Below are 16,911 nucleotides of genomic sequence, written 5' to 3'. Positions count from 1 at the left end.
GTGAATTAAATGCAGACAGCCATCTGGGAGGTAGCTTGCAGAGTCCTTTGTGCCATCACTGACAGTTTGGCTAGCACTAGCACTCTGTTTTGAACTGGTCTGGAGTCAAGTAACTGGTTATTTAGGTCCCCCAAAGCCCAGCCTCAGATGCCTTTAGGAGTGGACTAGATTAGTAGCAATTTCAACCTTAACCATTAGTTGTGTTTTCAAGGCTATCTCCACGCAGACCAGGGCTGGGAGCTTTTAAAAGGCTGGGAGTATGTACGCTTTGCATATAGAAGGCCCCAGAAAAGGAAGAGAGAGTGTGCAGGCCTCATTACATAGCAGGCAGCCCACAGAGAGGCCACGTCTAGACTACCCGCCGTATCGGCGGGTTAAAATCGATTGCTCGGGGATCCATATATCGCGTCTCATCTAGACGTGATATATCGATCCCTGAGTGCGCTTATATCGATTCCGGAACTCCACCAACCCCAATGGAGTTCCGGAATCGACATGGCGAGCCGCGGACATCGATCCCGCGTGGTGAGGACGGGTGAGTAAATCGATTTTAGATATTCGACTTCAGCTACGTTATTCATGTAGCTGAAGTTGCGTATCTAAAATTGATTTTTCCCCCGTAGTGTAGACCAGCCCAGAGTTGAGCCAACGTACTGGTGAAGGTCAGGCCAAGCTCTCCCACCCCCCGAGAGAGGAAAGCAGAAACTAGCGAGTTCCCCCCTCATTCTCTGAGTGATAGCTGTGGAAGATCTGAGGATGCTAAAGGGGAAAAGGGCAGTGAGAAGAGAGGAGGCCTCTCCTCACACTCAGCTGCAGAGTGGTGGAGTGAGAATAGAAACACATCAGGTTGCAGGTGCTGTGCAGCGTCAGGGCACTGCTCTGTGATTATTGTGTGGCACTTCATGACTCCATTTAATGGTGAAGCAGCTCTCCAGCAATTCAAGGATAGATGCCACTTTCTGAGATCAAGAGACCTGGTCTCATCGCCCTTCGCTCGCTCTTTCTGTATTAACACAGACTGTTTGCTGGTGGATTATTGGGGATATAGGGAGTATGTTTGAATGTCCACTCTTGTGCGAACAGGGAAGGAGTATAGGAGGATTTTTGGCTCAAGGACCCATGGTCAGAAGAGGCCCCAGTGACCAGTAACTGGTACAGTACACACTTGATTGTGGCCAACTGACCACATGGTGCTGATGCAAGACCTTAGTTCCATGGTTCAGCCCTGTGTTCTTCAAACCATGTCAGAAGGTGAGTGAGGGGATTACTGCAGACAGTAATGGAATCATGTGGTTCCGGTGCAGCCAGCATGCATGGCACACACAGTTGGCTGTGGGGAGAGGGAGTGAAGATTGTTTAGTGGGGAGAGATGGGGAAAGCCAAAGTTTTGGTTGTCCCTACCCAGTATATTTTTGCTTCCTCTAGACCTGGGGGGGGAGGGGCAGAGGGGAGGCGGAGGGGGATGACAAAAATGTTTATTTCACAGGGAATTCCACAAATTAAAAAATAAAAATTCTGTTTGAGAATGGAGGGGAGGAAATTAACATTTGCTATGAAATGAAATCCTGAAAAAAATTCATTGCAGGTTGATTGAAAGTTTCATTTTGATTTAGACTTTTTTTTTAAACTGACATAATGTCAAATAAAAAGATAAAACAAAGTTTGTTTTGAAACAGAAAATTAAAACATTCCTTTCCCAAAAAGGTCTAAACTGAACATTTTGACAATATAAAAATTATTTTTTGCAATTTTTTCCTTTCAAAATGAACTTTCATCATAATGAATTGGCGTCTATTGGAAAATTTCCAACCAGCTATACTCCTCCTCCTTACCCTTAAATCATTGGCATTTCTTACGTACATGTTGTGCTCCCTCTGAGTAAGAGAATCAGGCACATGTGAGATTGCCAGGTATTAAAAAAGATGTTGGTCTAATCCATACTTTGCATTTATGGAGATCACCATCAGTTATCATCAGCCTATTTTGGTATGAAAATGTGAATTACAAATATAGCTTAGTCACCTGATCTTGTTGAGAGCATGGATAACTGGTTAGAACTGGAAGAAATCAACAAAAGAGTTCAAAATTATGCAGTGGTATGCATGCCTGAAGTGGTACAGAGGCCTATTTAACCTGGCCACTTTAGCAAAAGAAACACAACCCACCTGAATGAAAGGTTAGAAAATACTCATGACATTTAGTCGTCGCTTATAGGAATATGACTATTTGATGGTGCAGTTTATAATTTAGAGCCATATTTAACTGTCATAAGGGTAATACAGTCATTGTAGCATTTGTGAGTGGTGGTAATTATGTTCTTATTTAATAGCAAGATTTCCATGCTCTTTGATCTCTCATTTCACTTTGTTTTTAGAAGAAGTCATGTATTGTCCTTTGGGGTATTCCATATCATCCAAGTCTAGATTACAACATTTTATACCAAGGAATTGTGCTATTTCAGAATCTACTGAGCAGTTACCTAGCACGAGTAAATACTGCCGTTCTGTGAACAAAATCCTGTCTTTTGTTTAGGGAGCTGTATTAGGGCGGCTGGTGGGGTAAGGTGGAACAGAGTAGTGACAGCGACAGCCATGCATTCTGCACAATACACACTTTTCAGTTGCATGGCAGGATGGCTTGGAGTAAGCTGTCACAATGTGCTGCCAAACTCATTTTATTTCTCATTTGATCAGGAGCAGCACATGTCCATGGCGAGCTCATTCGACTGACTACATCATAGGGGTTAGCAGGAGGGCAAGACATATCTCCTATCTGGTGGACATGGGAAGTGGACCAATGCACTGGCTGAGTGTTCCACCTCTTGAATTCTAGAGGAAGATCATGTCCTGCTGCTTTGCTAGGGAGCAGGAAGGGATGATGTTCCTTGTGCCTTCTTACTTCCCAGAAAGCTAGTTCAGGACAGGGCAGGCTCTAGCTTGTAGTGAAGAAGTCAGTTCCCAGAACTGGTCATGGGTGATACCTGGTTCATGAAATATCCTAGATGAATTCTTGATACATTCCCCATCTGGTTGAGACTGGAATGTTCTGTCTCTTTGGGTATAAACATTGACCTTTCATTAATAGTATTTTTAGGGCAATACATTCAGTCGAGATACTTGCATTTGAAATACCTAGATTAGTTTTCCTACTATTAGTCAAGCTGTAACTAATAAGGTTGCTTAATATCTAACAGACATATATTTCTTCAGTGTCAGGATACAGTTCTGATATTTTAATTTCTCACTGAAGGTAATGTAAAAGATTGCTATGATTTCAAAACAGCACTATCTTAACAATATGTGCATGAACTTACATATATTACTGCAACAAACACAATATGCTAATATAATAGTAAATCAATATTTGGTTTCCTACCATACTGAACAGATGTCATTTACAATGCAAAGCACCCAGTTCACAAAAAATATTTTGAAACATTTGCTGACAACAGCTTAAACATGCTATATATGTGGCCAGCCTTCTAATATGTGACTTCCTCAAACAGAGGTTATCTCATGGCAAATCTTAGAAACACACCTGATTGCTTTTAGAGTAGATCTACATTTGAGCTGGATGGTGTAAGTCCCAGCTTGCATACACTTATCTGAGCTAGCACACTAAAAATAGCAGTGTAGCTGGGGTAACATCAGTGAAGGCATAGGCCAGCTGGCTGAGTATGAAGCCGGGGGTCTAGGCAGTTACACACTTGGGCAGCTAGCCCAAGCTGCTGCCCATGCAGCCCAGGCTACACTGCTACTTTTAGCATGCGAGCTCAAATGGAATTAGCTCAGGAAAGTGTATGCAAGCTGGGACTTAGACCATCCAGCTCAAATACAGACATACCCTTAATGTGGCATGAGCGTTTACTCTGCTAAATCACAAAAGAATGGAAGTATGTTAGGTTTGTTGGCATTCAGGGGTTGAGTAAACATTGATACAAGTACAGTTTCAGTTTCTGATTTTTTGAGCCAAGTTAATACAACTAACGGGTTGAATTATCACCTTAGAATCAGGATGTTCTTTCCCATGAGTTTCTCCTTGCTCTAGTGAGATCAAGGGTTGTGAATTTCAAAGACAAATTGCCTTTAGGTTTACATGCCATTGGACTATGCTGGGCTAATCAGGTTTGTCACTGACAGGGGATTACTTCCCCCCATTTGAATTAACAGAGTATGGACAATGAATTAAGGGGGCAATGCTATTCTCTCATTGTGGGACTGGAGGGTCTTGGCTGTCATAGAACCAGCTGTTTCCACTATGCATTGGGGCGGTGGGGGGAATGTATGTTCCAAAGGATCAGGAGACAGATCCTCAGCTGGTGTAAATGGTCACAGCTCCACTAACAACAATGGTGCTCTGACAATTTATAGCAGATAGATATACGGCCCCAGATATTTTCATCATATGTGGTCTACAAGCAGCAGATCTCCATTAGATTGAGGTCTACAGACTGAAAAAGAGTGAGAGTTGCTGTAGTGGAATATAGCATTTAGGAAGACCTTCTTCCCACCCCCACTCCAGCCCTCGAATGTGCCAAGATACAATCTGCAAGATTTATTTCTATTCATCTTAGTTACTTACATGGTCCCCATTACATGTCTACCCTGATATAACACGACCCGATATAACATGAATTCGGATATAATGCAGTAAAGCAGTGCTCCAAGGGGGTGGGGCTACACCCTCCAGTGGATCAAAGCAAGTTCAATATAACATGGTTTCACCTATAATGAGGTAAGATTTTTTGGCTCCTGAGGACAGTGTTATATTGAGGTAGAGGTGTACCACATGTATTTATCCTCACAACACCCCTGGGAGGTAGGGAAGTGCTATTAGTCTTATTTTACAGATGGAAAACTGAGGCACAGAGCTACTAAAAGCAGGGTACTGGACGAGATGACCTCTCAAGGTCCCTTCCAGTCCTACGATTCTGTGATGGAACAAGGTGTTGAACTTGAGTTAAAACTAGAACCTGATCCTGCAGCAGTTACACTTGTATTTAGAAGCCCACTGGTTTCCCTTGTGATGGTCCTCATAATGCAGTGGGACTGCATGTGTGTGTCAGGGCTTCCAGTATTTCATTCTAAACCTACTATATTTTACCTAATGCAAAAGCATCAGTCCGTGCTAATGGAAAATCACCAGTCCATGCTACTATACCAAGAGGGTTTTGTATTACTATGAATTACACATGATTCAGTGCATTCATCCTGTCTCTGACACATGGACAGACAAACAAATATCTGAAAACTGTGGGAGGAAAGCAAATTTGACTTGAGGAAATATATTTAAGTATTTTGAAATAGTAGAAATTGAGCTATTAGTAATATTTAAATGGCATTTGTAAACACAGTTATTAATAATACATCTGCATGCAATGAACAAAGATGCTAGTCAAATACCTAAGCCAAATTTTGTCTTTGGGTGTATGTGCACTTAATTCACTGAGCCAAATACTGCATTCATTACTCAAGAAAACTATTGACATCAATGAGAGTTTAGTCTGAGAAAGCAAGATTTGGCCAATAGATACTGTGTGCACATAGCCAAAGGTAGCATGTGTCCCTACATGCACAGACAGTTCTGCTTAATAAGAGTCTGCCTGCTGTATGTAAAAGAACAATTGGTAGTTAGCTTATAAAATTAATTGGTATTCAAAATGGCGACCAATTTTACCACCAGAAGGTAGCTGCTACACTCTAAGGCCTGCAATAAGATTCACCTGGACAGACCCTTGCACCTGTGCATAGTTCCAGGGACTGCAATGGGATTCCATGCAAGCACAAGGGTCAGCCCAGACCCAACTGCCAGATCAGGACAGAAAATCAGAAGCATCAAAAATCATGTGTCTGACTTCTAGAGTGACAACTACTACACTAACAAAAGCCAGTTTTCACTTGAATGTGTTCAGTGCAGCCTAGTTTATCAAGCATTAAAACACAGGTTTGGGTCTGACAGATTTGTCTGAAGAGAAAAAAAGAATCGGAAGTGATTGATCTTACCATTTTTGTCTGCTCTTCTCAGTATCTAAACAGAAAAAGAGAGACAGGAATCACTTTCTGTGTGACACTGTATGACACTGCAGATTGTAAACAATGAGCATTTGCTTCTTTTTCATTCCACCATCATATTTCACAATGTGGTAGCAAGAGAGGCCCCAGGTTTGCTTTTGTTCCTCTCAGACTGAGCTTTCTTTAATCCCAGTGCTGTGCACTCATAAAGCCAGGGCCATAGTAATTATTTGTGTTTTTATCTCTCTCTCTCTCTCTCTAATATTGCTGACAAGCACTGGACACATCTACAGAGTTATACATATGTATCACTGCAGTTATACACAGCACTTGTCAGCAATTAAAATGGGAAAATAAAATCTCTGCTCTGAAGGGGTTATAATCTCATCGACAAACAAACTTGCACTGAAATAACTCAATTGGTTTTAATTTATGATTTCAGTGTGAGTCTGTATGTGAACACTCATTTCAGAATACAAGTATCCTATGACAATTTAACTTGATTTAGTACCCATAAGCTAAAAAGCACCTGGACTTTCACCAAACTTACCAGAGGTGTGAATTAAAAACCAGTGTAATTATTAAGGTGCAAGTTTCTATGTAGACCAGCCCTAAAGGTACAAGCGGAGGAACAAACAATGGACAGAGTGTGGGTGTTAGAGTGCAGTCAATCCAGGACTCGTGGGTTGTTAGTGATTTAAAGGAGCAGAGAGAGACTGTGTAATGGAATGTTAAACTGTATTATACTATTCATCCACCAGGTGACATTGTGTAAAATACCTCATTTAGACCAACCACAGCCATACCTGGGAGACCATTTAAGGATCTAATGGTGAACATGTCTGGTATGTATAAGCAAGCTCTGTAGCCAGTCCATATCTGGTACAGAAGAACATGCCAGGAGGAAACTAAGAACAGAAACAGAAGAAAAACAGCAGCAAAGGTTGCAGACAAAAGAAAGTAACAAAGGTTGCAGGATCTCATCAACATGCCATTCGTCAATGCTTGAGAGAATTCTGCTTTGATAAACCTTCAGAATGAACAGACTGGAAACAAGATTTTGCATTATTACAAGCTACACAAAGAAACTGGAGATACACAGGTATCATCTTTAATATATGGTATGGGGAAGCAGGCAGAGCATATTTTAAAATCATTTGACTTTACTGAATACAGTCGCAAAGATGACTATGAAAGGGTTCTGGCTATGCTTGATGAATACTTTATACCTCAGAGAATTGTGGTTTATGAAAGAGCATGTTTTCATCAGAGAATTCAGTTTCATCAGAGAACTGTTGAATGTTTTATTAGAGCTCTGCATGTAATGGATAAAAACATGAAAATATCAGACAAGCTGGTTATTGGGTTAACAGATAAAAATCTTTCACAGCAGCTACAACTGAAGAGAATTAGCCCTAACCAGGGCTATATAGATAGCAAAACAGTCAGAATTAGTTAAACAATAGAACAAAAGGCAGGAGCAACCTGAAAAGCCTGAACCTAGCCTAAAAGCTATAAACGGACATTTGAGTGTTTAAGTCATTATCATAAAACCCCTGAGGCAGGGAGAGAGAACTCCCAGGCTAAGACGGACAAATTCCAGCCTACGTGCCCAAGGTGTGGAAAAAGTCATATCCCAAGATATGATGCACATCTAACCAGAGGCGCACTGTGTAATACATGTGGACAGTTTGCAGCTCTTTGCTGCACCAAAGCAGTAAGGGAGGAGTTAACTCACATGACAGACAGACAATCAAGAGCATTGTTTCTGGCATCTTTCACTTGTGATGACACAGAGCCTGCCTGGAGAGTGAAATTGAATATTTTTGGCAAAACTTTTAAAGTGACGCAGGAGCTGAGGTCATACTCATGTCAGAAAGGGCTTACAATCACCTTCAACCCCTTTCACAGACAAAGTCACTCGATACACCTCTGCCTACCCCGGAGGCATTCTGAAGTGCATGAGCCACTTCACCACTAAAACATCTTACAAAGAGAAAAGCTATGCATTTGGAGTGGATGTGATCAAAGACCAGAAACCTTCTCAGCCGCAGTATGGCACCCACGATGGGCCTAGAGAGAAAGGACGAAGAACTCAGTGGAGGATTTGATGATATGGGGCTTTTGAAAGGAGATTCTGTACAAATAAACTTCAGAGACAATGCCGGATCATACAATATACAAACACCTCTACCAGAGAGACCTTGGAAGAGACTTGATGCAGATTTAGGTGAATTCAGAGGACATCATTACCTGGTTGCTGTGGACTATTTTTCCTGATATATAGAAATAATGGACTTGAAAGACATAACATGGTGCAGTGTTATCAAGAAACTGAAGTGCACTTTTGCTCACTTTGATATTCCAAAGCAACTAGTGATGGACAAGCTCACTGTAGCAGAATTTAAGTCGTTCTGAACAAAATATGATTTTGATCATATTACCTGGAGCTCTCAAGCAAATGGAGAGGCTGAGAGAGCTCTACAGACAGCCAAGAAAATCTTCGAGCAGGAAGATCCATTCCTTGCTCTTCTAAACTACAGATCAATACTAATAGCAGCTACTGGATATAGTCCAGCACAACTCCGGATGGGAAGACAACTCAGAACTACTGAATGAACTACAAGGATGAATACATCTGGGGTGTACAAGCAAGCTCTGCAATCAATCCATATCTGGTACAGAAGAACTTGACAAGATGCTTCGAGAATGTGAGCTGGGAGGCTGCTGCAAATGTAAGAGACTGTGAATACAGACAAAGGGTTAAGACAGGGCAAGGGAGCCCAAGGGAGCAGTCCGCAGAGAACCTTCTGTGGAGCAAAGGGATGAGACTGGGTTCAGGAGGCAGTGAGATCAGATATACAGAAGCAAGTTTGTGCCTTGCTTTGAAAGCAGGGGGAAGCTTGAACTGGTGGTGGATGAAAAGGAAAAAAAATTAGTATAGAGGTGTAAGAATGGGGAAAGCAAGGTCAGGAAAATGGCAGAGGAAGATGCTGTTGCCACCTGTGTTCTGGACGGACTAAAGTGGGGGGAGAGGCCAGGAAGAAGGAGCTTACACTAGACTAGGCAGGAATTAAATAAAGAAAAATACATTTCAAAAGGGAGCTGCTACCATGGTGTGCTGTGGGGAGAAGTGATACAAAATTGAAACGTGTGGAATGTAACTACTTTGTATCATGATTTTTACTAAGAGATCTAAATTCTTATCCACAGATGGTAGAGGCCTGTATTTACCCCACACTGCAAATGATGCATGTCCCAGAAGCTGTCTAAATAATCAGGGTGAACTGTTGGACTCCTCATGCAAAGTCTGATTTGGGGACCTAGATAGAAGATAAACAGATGGATTCTTCCGGCCCTCCTACCATCTTGAAGGAAGAACACAAATAACGTGAACATCTGGGATGAAATATAGTTTGTTTGGGTCCCTCCCCAAACCTGCCCCTTGCAACATTTTGGGCCAGTGGCTCTGTATTATGCTCAGCATTTCCCCCTGCCCCCAGCCAGCCCCCCCACAAGCCTGTTTCTGAGTATCTTGGTGAATGCCACTCTGGAGCAGTGCTCCATGATGCATGGGTGTTTGGAATCCTCCCTCCATAGGTTGCCTCCACCCCCCCCCAGTACAGAGGTTTCTGTTGCCATTTAAGGCCTTGTACCTACCTGAAGGCAGGCCAAGGTAGAAACTTGTTCCTATTGGGCAACCAGTCAGGTAACAGCTGAGCATTATTAACAGGTTGCCACAACACAGAAATGGAAAGCTTCATCTGATCAGAAAAGTTTCTACAGAAATATGTAGGCACACAGAATGAGCAACATTTTCCAAATGGGCGTGAGTACTTATGATAAGTCAAGGCAAGAGGTTTGCTTTCTAAGCCAATTAGAACACAGCAGATCAGTTACGGTGCAGCTAAGAACCTAGTTAGGATTAGTTTAAATAAATCACCTATAGTAGCATTACTTTGTAGTCTTTATTAGAGATTGGACTAACTGAAAACCCAAGATCCAAGCACCCCTGAAATTTGAGTGTCCTAACCCTCTGTGTGATTGCTTTGCCTAACTGTATGTTGTTTGACATAGGAACAAAGCTTAAAAAAATAAGCTACTGATCCAGATCCAGGCCTCCCTTCATAAACTCAGATCTGAACTTTGGGATGTTCAAAATCTAGATTCGGTCCATTCTAAACTGAATTTAGTGGCTTTAATTAATCTCCAGTTAGTACCTCTGAACAAAGGGGACTTTGCAACTCAGCTCTCAATAGCACGATTGGGCAGCTCAGTTTCTGCTTTTTTTTTTTTTTAAACAGTACTCTGGAAACACTCTACTAATACTAACACCCAATTGCTAAAGTATGAGGATCTTAAGCTTGAGAAGGTACTATCGAAAAGCAAAAATGCAGGAGGAGCCATGTCAGAACAGTTTTACACTCGGTAATATTCTTTTAATGGCTAAAATACAACACTAAGATCCTAGCTGATACTGTGGGGTTTTTGTTGTTGTTGTTTGTTTTGTTTTGTTTTTTTTTCATTTGGCAATCAGTATTCCTTTTTCTTCTGTGTTTTCATATGGAACAAACATCAAAATGTTTCTCCATTTTTCCTGCTTCCTTGTTTGTGCACCAGCAACAGTGATGTCTGTAAGAATGTGCATTGTACTGGAATTAGTAGCTGTTACTTAATATCAGCTGTAGAGACAGCAAGAGAGCTCATGGTGGTTTTGCTTCCTTTTTTAATGCCAAAGGACAGAGAGAGAGAGAGTTGTGAATTTTAAAAAATAGATATTTTGAGATCTATAGCTAATTACTAGTGCTGGCTATGCAAGACTCTACCTGATGAAAAGGGGATAGCATGGAGCCCCCAAGGGGGAGGCAAATCCATAGTGGCAAGTGCAGAAATCCTGCTCCTTGAAGAAAAGGTGCATGGGTTGAATTGCCTGCTGGGAGGGCCTGGGTAAGCGTGGCTAATAGGCTGAATAATGAGAAAATAAGTGGGATGTATCCAACACAGAGCAAGTGGCACAACCCTGATAAATAAACCACACAACTTATTTGTGCCCTGAGCAATAATAATGTATGCACAATACCACCATCTGAGTGGTACAGCTAACACACTAACTAGAGACATCCAATGTCCTAGGGTATGTCTGCACTATGGGATTATTCCAATTTTACAGAAACCAGTTTTTTAAAACAGATTGTATAAAGTCGAGTGCACGCGGCCACACTAAGCACATTAATTCGGTGATGTGCGTCCATGTACCAAGGCTAGCATCAATTTCCAGAGTGTTGCACTGTGGGTAGTTATCCTGTAGCTATCCCATAGTTCCTGCAGTATCCCCTGCCCATTGAAATTCTGGGTTGAGATCCCAATGCATGATGGTGCAAAAACAGTGTCGCGGGTGATTCTGGGTAAATGTCGTCACTCATTCCTTCCTCCGTGAAAGCAATGGCAGACATCAATTTGCGCCCTTTTTCCCCTGGATCCCCTGGCAGATGCCATACGCATGGCAACCATGGAGCCGGTTTTGCCTTTTGGTCACTGTCAGCCGTGAGAGTGACTGGATGCTTTCTGACCAGACCCGTACTTGCAGTGCTACACAGCAGCATTCATTTGCCTTTGCAAGGTAGCAGAGATGTTCCATCCCTATTCACCGTCTGACATTGTAAAGTTGGCCGGGAAGAAAGATGAATGGTTATCAGTCATTTTGCACCGTTGCATTTGGAATTGGCGTATGACGGTTATCGATCCTTTTGTACCCGTCTGCTGGCTTGTCGATGGTTGGCTCCTGCTGCCGGCTGAGTCGGCCGGGAGCACATGACAAAAATGGGAATGGAACTCCCAGGGTCATTCCTTCTTTAGTTTTGTCTTAAAAATGAGTCATGTCCTGCCCTTAGAATATGGGCAAGTGCACGTACGAGAACCAGCAGAGCATCAGCTTGTTTCCGTGTCAGAGGCCCAGAGATCCCGCCAGAAAATGATCAGCTGCACTGCCATTCTAGGGATGCCCCATTGCAACAAACCCCACCATTGCTCCCTCCTTGCCCCCAACCTCCTGGCTACCATGGCAGTGTCCCCTCATTGTGTGATGAAGTAATAAAGAATCAGGAATAAGAAAATCCTGACTTTTTAGAGAATAAAATGAGGGGGAAGGCAGCCTCCAGCTGCTATGATAAGTCCAGGCCCAGGTACATAAAGGATGTGGGGAGGAGTAGCCCAGCATCCCACTGCTAGTATTGTCCAGGAGTAACAGAATCTTTTCGTTAGACTGTAAGGGAAGGGGGATGTGGGCTGATTGGAGCCAGCCTCCAGTCTCTAATTGATGAGGGCTGCGTTTACCAAGCCTTTGTACCATCTGGACGGGAAAGTGGACCAGGAGTCATTTCCCTTTTTACCCCAGGCGCCCGCCTGGCGACCTCAACCGAGGCAGCCAGGAGCACTCATGGGATGATGAAGTATGGTTTTCTGCCATTCTGTACCGCTGCATTCAGGAAAGGCAAGGGGAGTGGGATGCTGATGCTGTTCGTGGCTGCAGCACCGAGGTCCACGCATCACATGCATTGAGACATACGGGACATTGAAAAAAAAGCGAAGAAAAAGTATTTTTCTTTCTTCATGTAGGCGAAGGGGACTGAGTAAATTGATGAGCTATTCCGCTGAACGCACCACCCAACAATGTTGTTGACGACTTCAGGCATTGGGAGCTCAGCCAGGAATGCAAATGCTTTTCGAGAGTGCGGGCACTGTGGGATAGCTGGAGTCCTCAGTCACCCTCCCTCCCTCCATGAGCGTTCATTTTGATGCTGGCTTTCCATTACGCTGTCACACAGCACTGTGCTGAGTCCCTGCTGTGGCCTCTGTCTATCATAGCCTGGAGATTTTTTCAAATGCCTTGTCATTTCATCTTCTGGAACGGAGCTCTGATAGAACAGATTTGTCTCCCCATACAGCGATCAGATCCAGTATCTCCCATATGGTCCATGCTGGAGCTTATTTTGGATTTGGGACTACATCACCACCCATGCTGATCAGAGCTCCACGCTGGGCAAACAGGAAATGAAATTCAAAAGTTTGCAGGGCTTTTCCTGTCAGTCTGGCCAGTACGTCTGAGTTCAGATCACTTTCCAGAGCGGTCACAATGGTGCACTGTGGGATACCCCCCGGAGGCCAATACTGTCAAATTGCGGCCACACTAACCCTAATGCGACATGGCAGTACCGATTTCAGTGCTACTCCCGTTGTCGGGGAGGAGTACAGAAACAGTTTAAAGAGCCCTTTATATCGATATAAAGGGCTTCGTTGTGTGGACGGGTGCAAGGTTAATTTGGTTTAACGCTGCTAAATTTGGTTTAAACGTGTAGTGTAGACCAGGCCCCATTCTCAGCCTCCATGCAAGTGCTTATATTTCAAACAGCATTGCATTAGAGTATTGGAGGCACTTAGCACCGAACTTGGCTCCTTCAGAGCAGCAGTGCTCAAGCAGTCACTGGAAGGCCATACCATAATATACCCACCCACAGTGAGTTTAACATAAGGAATCACTAAAGTATATCAGCATTACCTTGGACACTCATGTAATAGATAAACATTAGGCAGAAGTCTGGGACCCCAACTATCATTTACTTACCTTCCTCATTAGGGTGTTGTGAACAGGAGAAACTTTAATTTTGTGCTGTTTGAAGATGAAAGTCCTATATAAATGCTAAGCATCATTACTGGGATGTTACCAATAGGCAGCAGTCAGTTAAAAGAGAACACTACCCAACCTACCTCTGCATCAACACACAGGAACATGATGCTTGGCTAGATAGATGATTTCTTTTCTTGGAATTGCAGCCACACAGATATAGGGAGAATTCAGAAATCTATTATGGCATCCAAACCGATGTATTTAGGTGGCAATGTATTGACATCAAAGGCAGCCATGTGCTGTATTGTGAGTAGACAGGAACAAAACGTAGGTAATGTTCACTGTGTTGCAATCATACTTGGCTAGTGTACAGCTTAAGGTCCAGCTTACCTGCCCCCCACCTCCCTTTGGAGGAGATACTTTGGTGCTCTTTTTAGGGCCAAACCTTCTGCTACTTATGTGCTGGTGAATCTTTGTGAGGTCACTCCGAGAGGATATTCCCCAATTTAGGATGCTGTTATCTTTAGTTGTAGGCTCCACTTGTACTCTTATCCCATTTTTTCCTGCAAACCAGTGATTCCATCTCTTTGTAATGCATGTGTAGAACTCCCTTTTGCTTTACGGAGAGTTATGCAAACACACCAAGGGATGAATAAATCTTGTAGGAGCAAAGTGATATCAAGAAACAGCATTTTTATTATGTCTCCAGGCCATAAATATATATAAATATAATACAATGCAATAAAGGGTAGGCCTCTCAAATGAGTACAGCAGGGATCTATAAAAATCATTAAAAGTAGCCGTAGTTTTTACTGAACGCTCAGTAAAATTGTTGGGAAATCACTGGGAATTTTAATGTGGTCACTTCAAAGGTGTTTATAAATGTAGGGCCCTTAGTGCAAGTTTCATCGTTGATGAATATAGATGTGTGGGCCTATATAGATGTTATGAACCTATACTGTGCTTTGTATTTTGAAGTAGTCAGCAGTGAAAGTTGGTGTAATATTGTGTACATCTATGGAGCTTGTCAAATCAAAAACATAGATGCACTGACTGATTCAATTCTGCAAACTTTGCCCATACTAAGATCTAAAGAGGGGCTACATTCTTTGTTAATGTTGTTACACTCAATTGCACAGCATGTGTAGACAATGTATATGGGCTCAGTCTTGTGCCAGGTGCTGAGCACTCTGTGGCTGATCCAGCACGTAACCAGAGGCTCACCTTTAAGCATGTCAGTCGTCTTGCTGAATTCAAGTTAGACTCCTGCTCAAGTGCTTTTCTCGATGAGGGCAAGAATGCTGGGCCCAATCCTGCAGGGTGAGGAGCAGCTCCTGAAAAGGTCTCAGGTGCTGAGTGCCACTTTCAGCAGTGGGAACTGAGGCTGCTTAGCCTCTTGCAGATGGCATTCAGCACACTGTAAATTAGTTTCTAAATGCCTTCAGTTCCTCCAGAGTCCATTGGGAATTAAAGGATCCCTGTGCCTTTCAGGAGATACTCAGCACCTTGCTGGATCAGTCCTTCTTGATTATAAGATAAGAAATACAAATAGCTGACAGTAAATCCCTGAAAGTTACATTATTTTTGGCTCAGCTGTAAATTCAACTTATTTATGGCTGTGACTCTCCCCTGACAATTTCTTCACATCCAGACCTGACTTATAATCTACTGTTATCTTGGTGTTATTCATTTTCTAACACAAATATTTGATGTTTTAAAATTCATTTACGGTCTTGTAAATAAAAGCAGACCAGATCCTAAACATGTTTTGTCTATAAGCATATGCTCTAAATTATTATTTTTTAAAAAGTAATATGGTCAAATCAGGTAAAGAATATAAAGTTAACTGATTCAGAGGCAAAGCAAGACCGTGGTACTTTTTAGATTTCGGCTTTGACCATTTTTCCCTTTCAAAGGATAATTTCATTTGTTCCTCGCTGGGAGAGCTTTTAATGCCACCTTGGCTTAGGAGGCATTTCTAACCCAGTCTAGCCAAACTTGCATTATCAAGGTTTCAGCGGTATTCAAACAAGATTGCCAATATAGTTCTTCCTTAAAAACACCTCTGCATGCGCCTTCAAAACTTTCCATCACCTGGACCCTGGCTCAGTGCAGATCGCTGGGAAACCCAAGCAAATCGCTGCGAGGGAATTTTTCCTCTGGTGCTCCTCCAAGGTTTGTTTTCTCGGTGAGGTTTGCACGGCCCCCCACCCGGGACGCGGTTTCTAGCTTTGGTTACCTGTGGCTGTGGTCACATTGCAGCCGCTCCAAGGATGCGCTAGAGACTGACTCCCGCGTACGCTTGTTTTCCCTCTCCCAAGAACTAGCCCCTCCAGCTCTGCTGCAATGCCAAGCGGGCTGCGTCCGGCTCAGTCCCGCACCCCGGCTGCCCCCCGCCCTGGCCGAGCCAGGCTGCCCCGGACTTACATCGAGGAAGATCGACATCCCTTTGGTGAGCTGCGGGGCCGAGCTGAGCTCCTCGGAGGAATTGTTTGAGGAGGGGGACATCTCCTGACTGCCCTCCATGCCTTCCGCCGGGGAGCGGCGGCGCTGCGGCCGCAGTGCCTGGATGAGCTGGGGGCTCGGCTCCCAGAGAGACGCTGCTGCAGCTGCTGCTGGAGGCTGCTCACACTGGGCTATGCCCCCCCCTCCCCGCCCAGCCCAGCCCGGCGCTCCTCCCTTTGCTGATGGCGCTAGAGCCCGTGTCAATTTCATGGAGTCACATTGCAACGCGATCGCTCCATGGGGATCAGCCCTGCGGGGTGGGCAGGTCCCGCCTCCTTCGCCTCCTTGCAGCCTGAGGAGGACTCCGCTCCCCCCGGCCTGAGCCGTTATCGCCACATTACCCGGGGCTGGCGCGCAAAACAACTGCCCCTTCCCACGCGGGTTGCTGGTGGGGCTCTGGGACTGGACACCTTGAAACCGTCCTGGACTGAGAGTTTTAGCCCGGAGGAGATGCGCTCCCCCGAGCGCGCGCCCTCTGCGCCCCTTTGTGCGTCTGCATAGGCGGGGAGCTCAGCCTGCATGCGCCTAAATCCGTCATTCAAACGAATGTCTAAACCTATCGCACATATTAATGTACTCGGGCAAGGAAACACGTTGGGAAGTGACCGGTCACCACTGCAACCCGGATAGTGCTGGTGCCTTATACATGGGCAAAACCAGAATGGAAGCTGTAAACAATAGTCCCCACTTGCTCCACATACAAGCCAGAGAATTCAAAGGCAATATCAGCCTATACCTAAGGCTGCTCCTCAATCTGCCTGGCTTCCCTGC

General features: G+C 43.9%; 1 protein-coding gene across 1 annotated transcript in view; it reads right to left on the bottom strand.

The window, feature by feature from the left end:
* NECAB1 (N-terminal EF-hand calcium binding protein 1) overlaps positions 1-16,258 on the bottom strand; it is a 140,236-nt gene extending 123,978 nt beyond the window's left edge. The window contains exons 1-2 of the mRNA XM_032795324.2: positions 16,063-16,258; positions 6,003-6,027 (exon numbers count right to left, since the gene is read on the bottom strand). Coding sequence (XP_032651215.1) covers positions 6,003-6,027; positions 16,063-16,161 — 124 coding nt within the window. The 5' untranslated portion in view covers positions 16,162-16,258. The remainder of the gene's footprint in view (positions 1-6,002; positions 6,028-16,062) is intronic.
* Between the last annotated feature and the right edge of the window lie 653 nt (positions 16,259-16,911).

The sequence above is a fragment of the Chelonoidis abingdonii genome, chromosome 2 (genome assembly GCF_003597395.2).
Source record: "Chelonoidis abingdonii isolate Lonesome George chromosome 2, CheloAbing_2.0, whole genome shotgun sequence".
NCBI lineage: Eukaryota > Metazoa > Chordata > Testudines > Testudinidae > Chelonoidis > Chelonoidis abingdonii.
The sequence above is the reverse complement of the archived record's forward strand: the minus strand, read 5'-3'. Positions and strand labels throughout refer to the sequence as shown.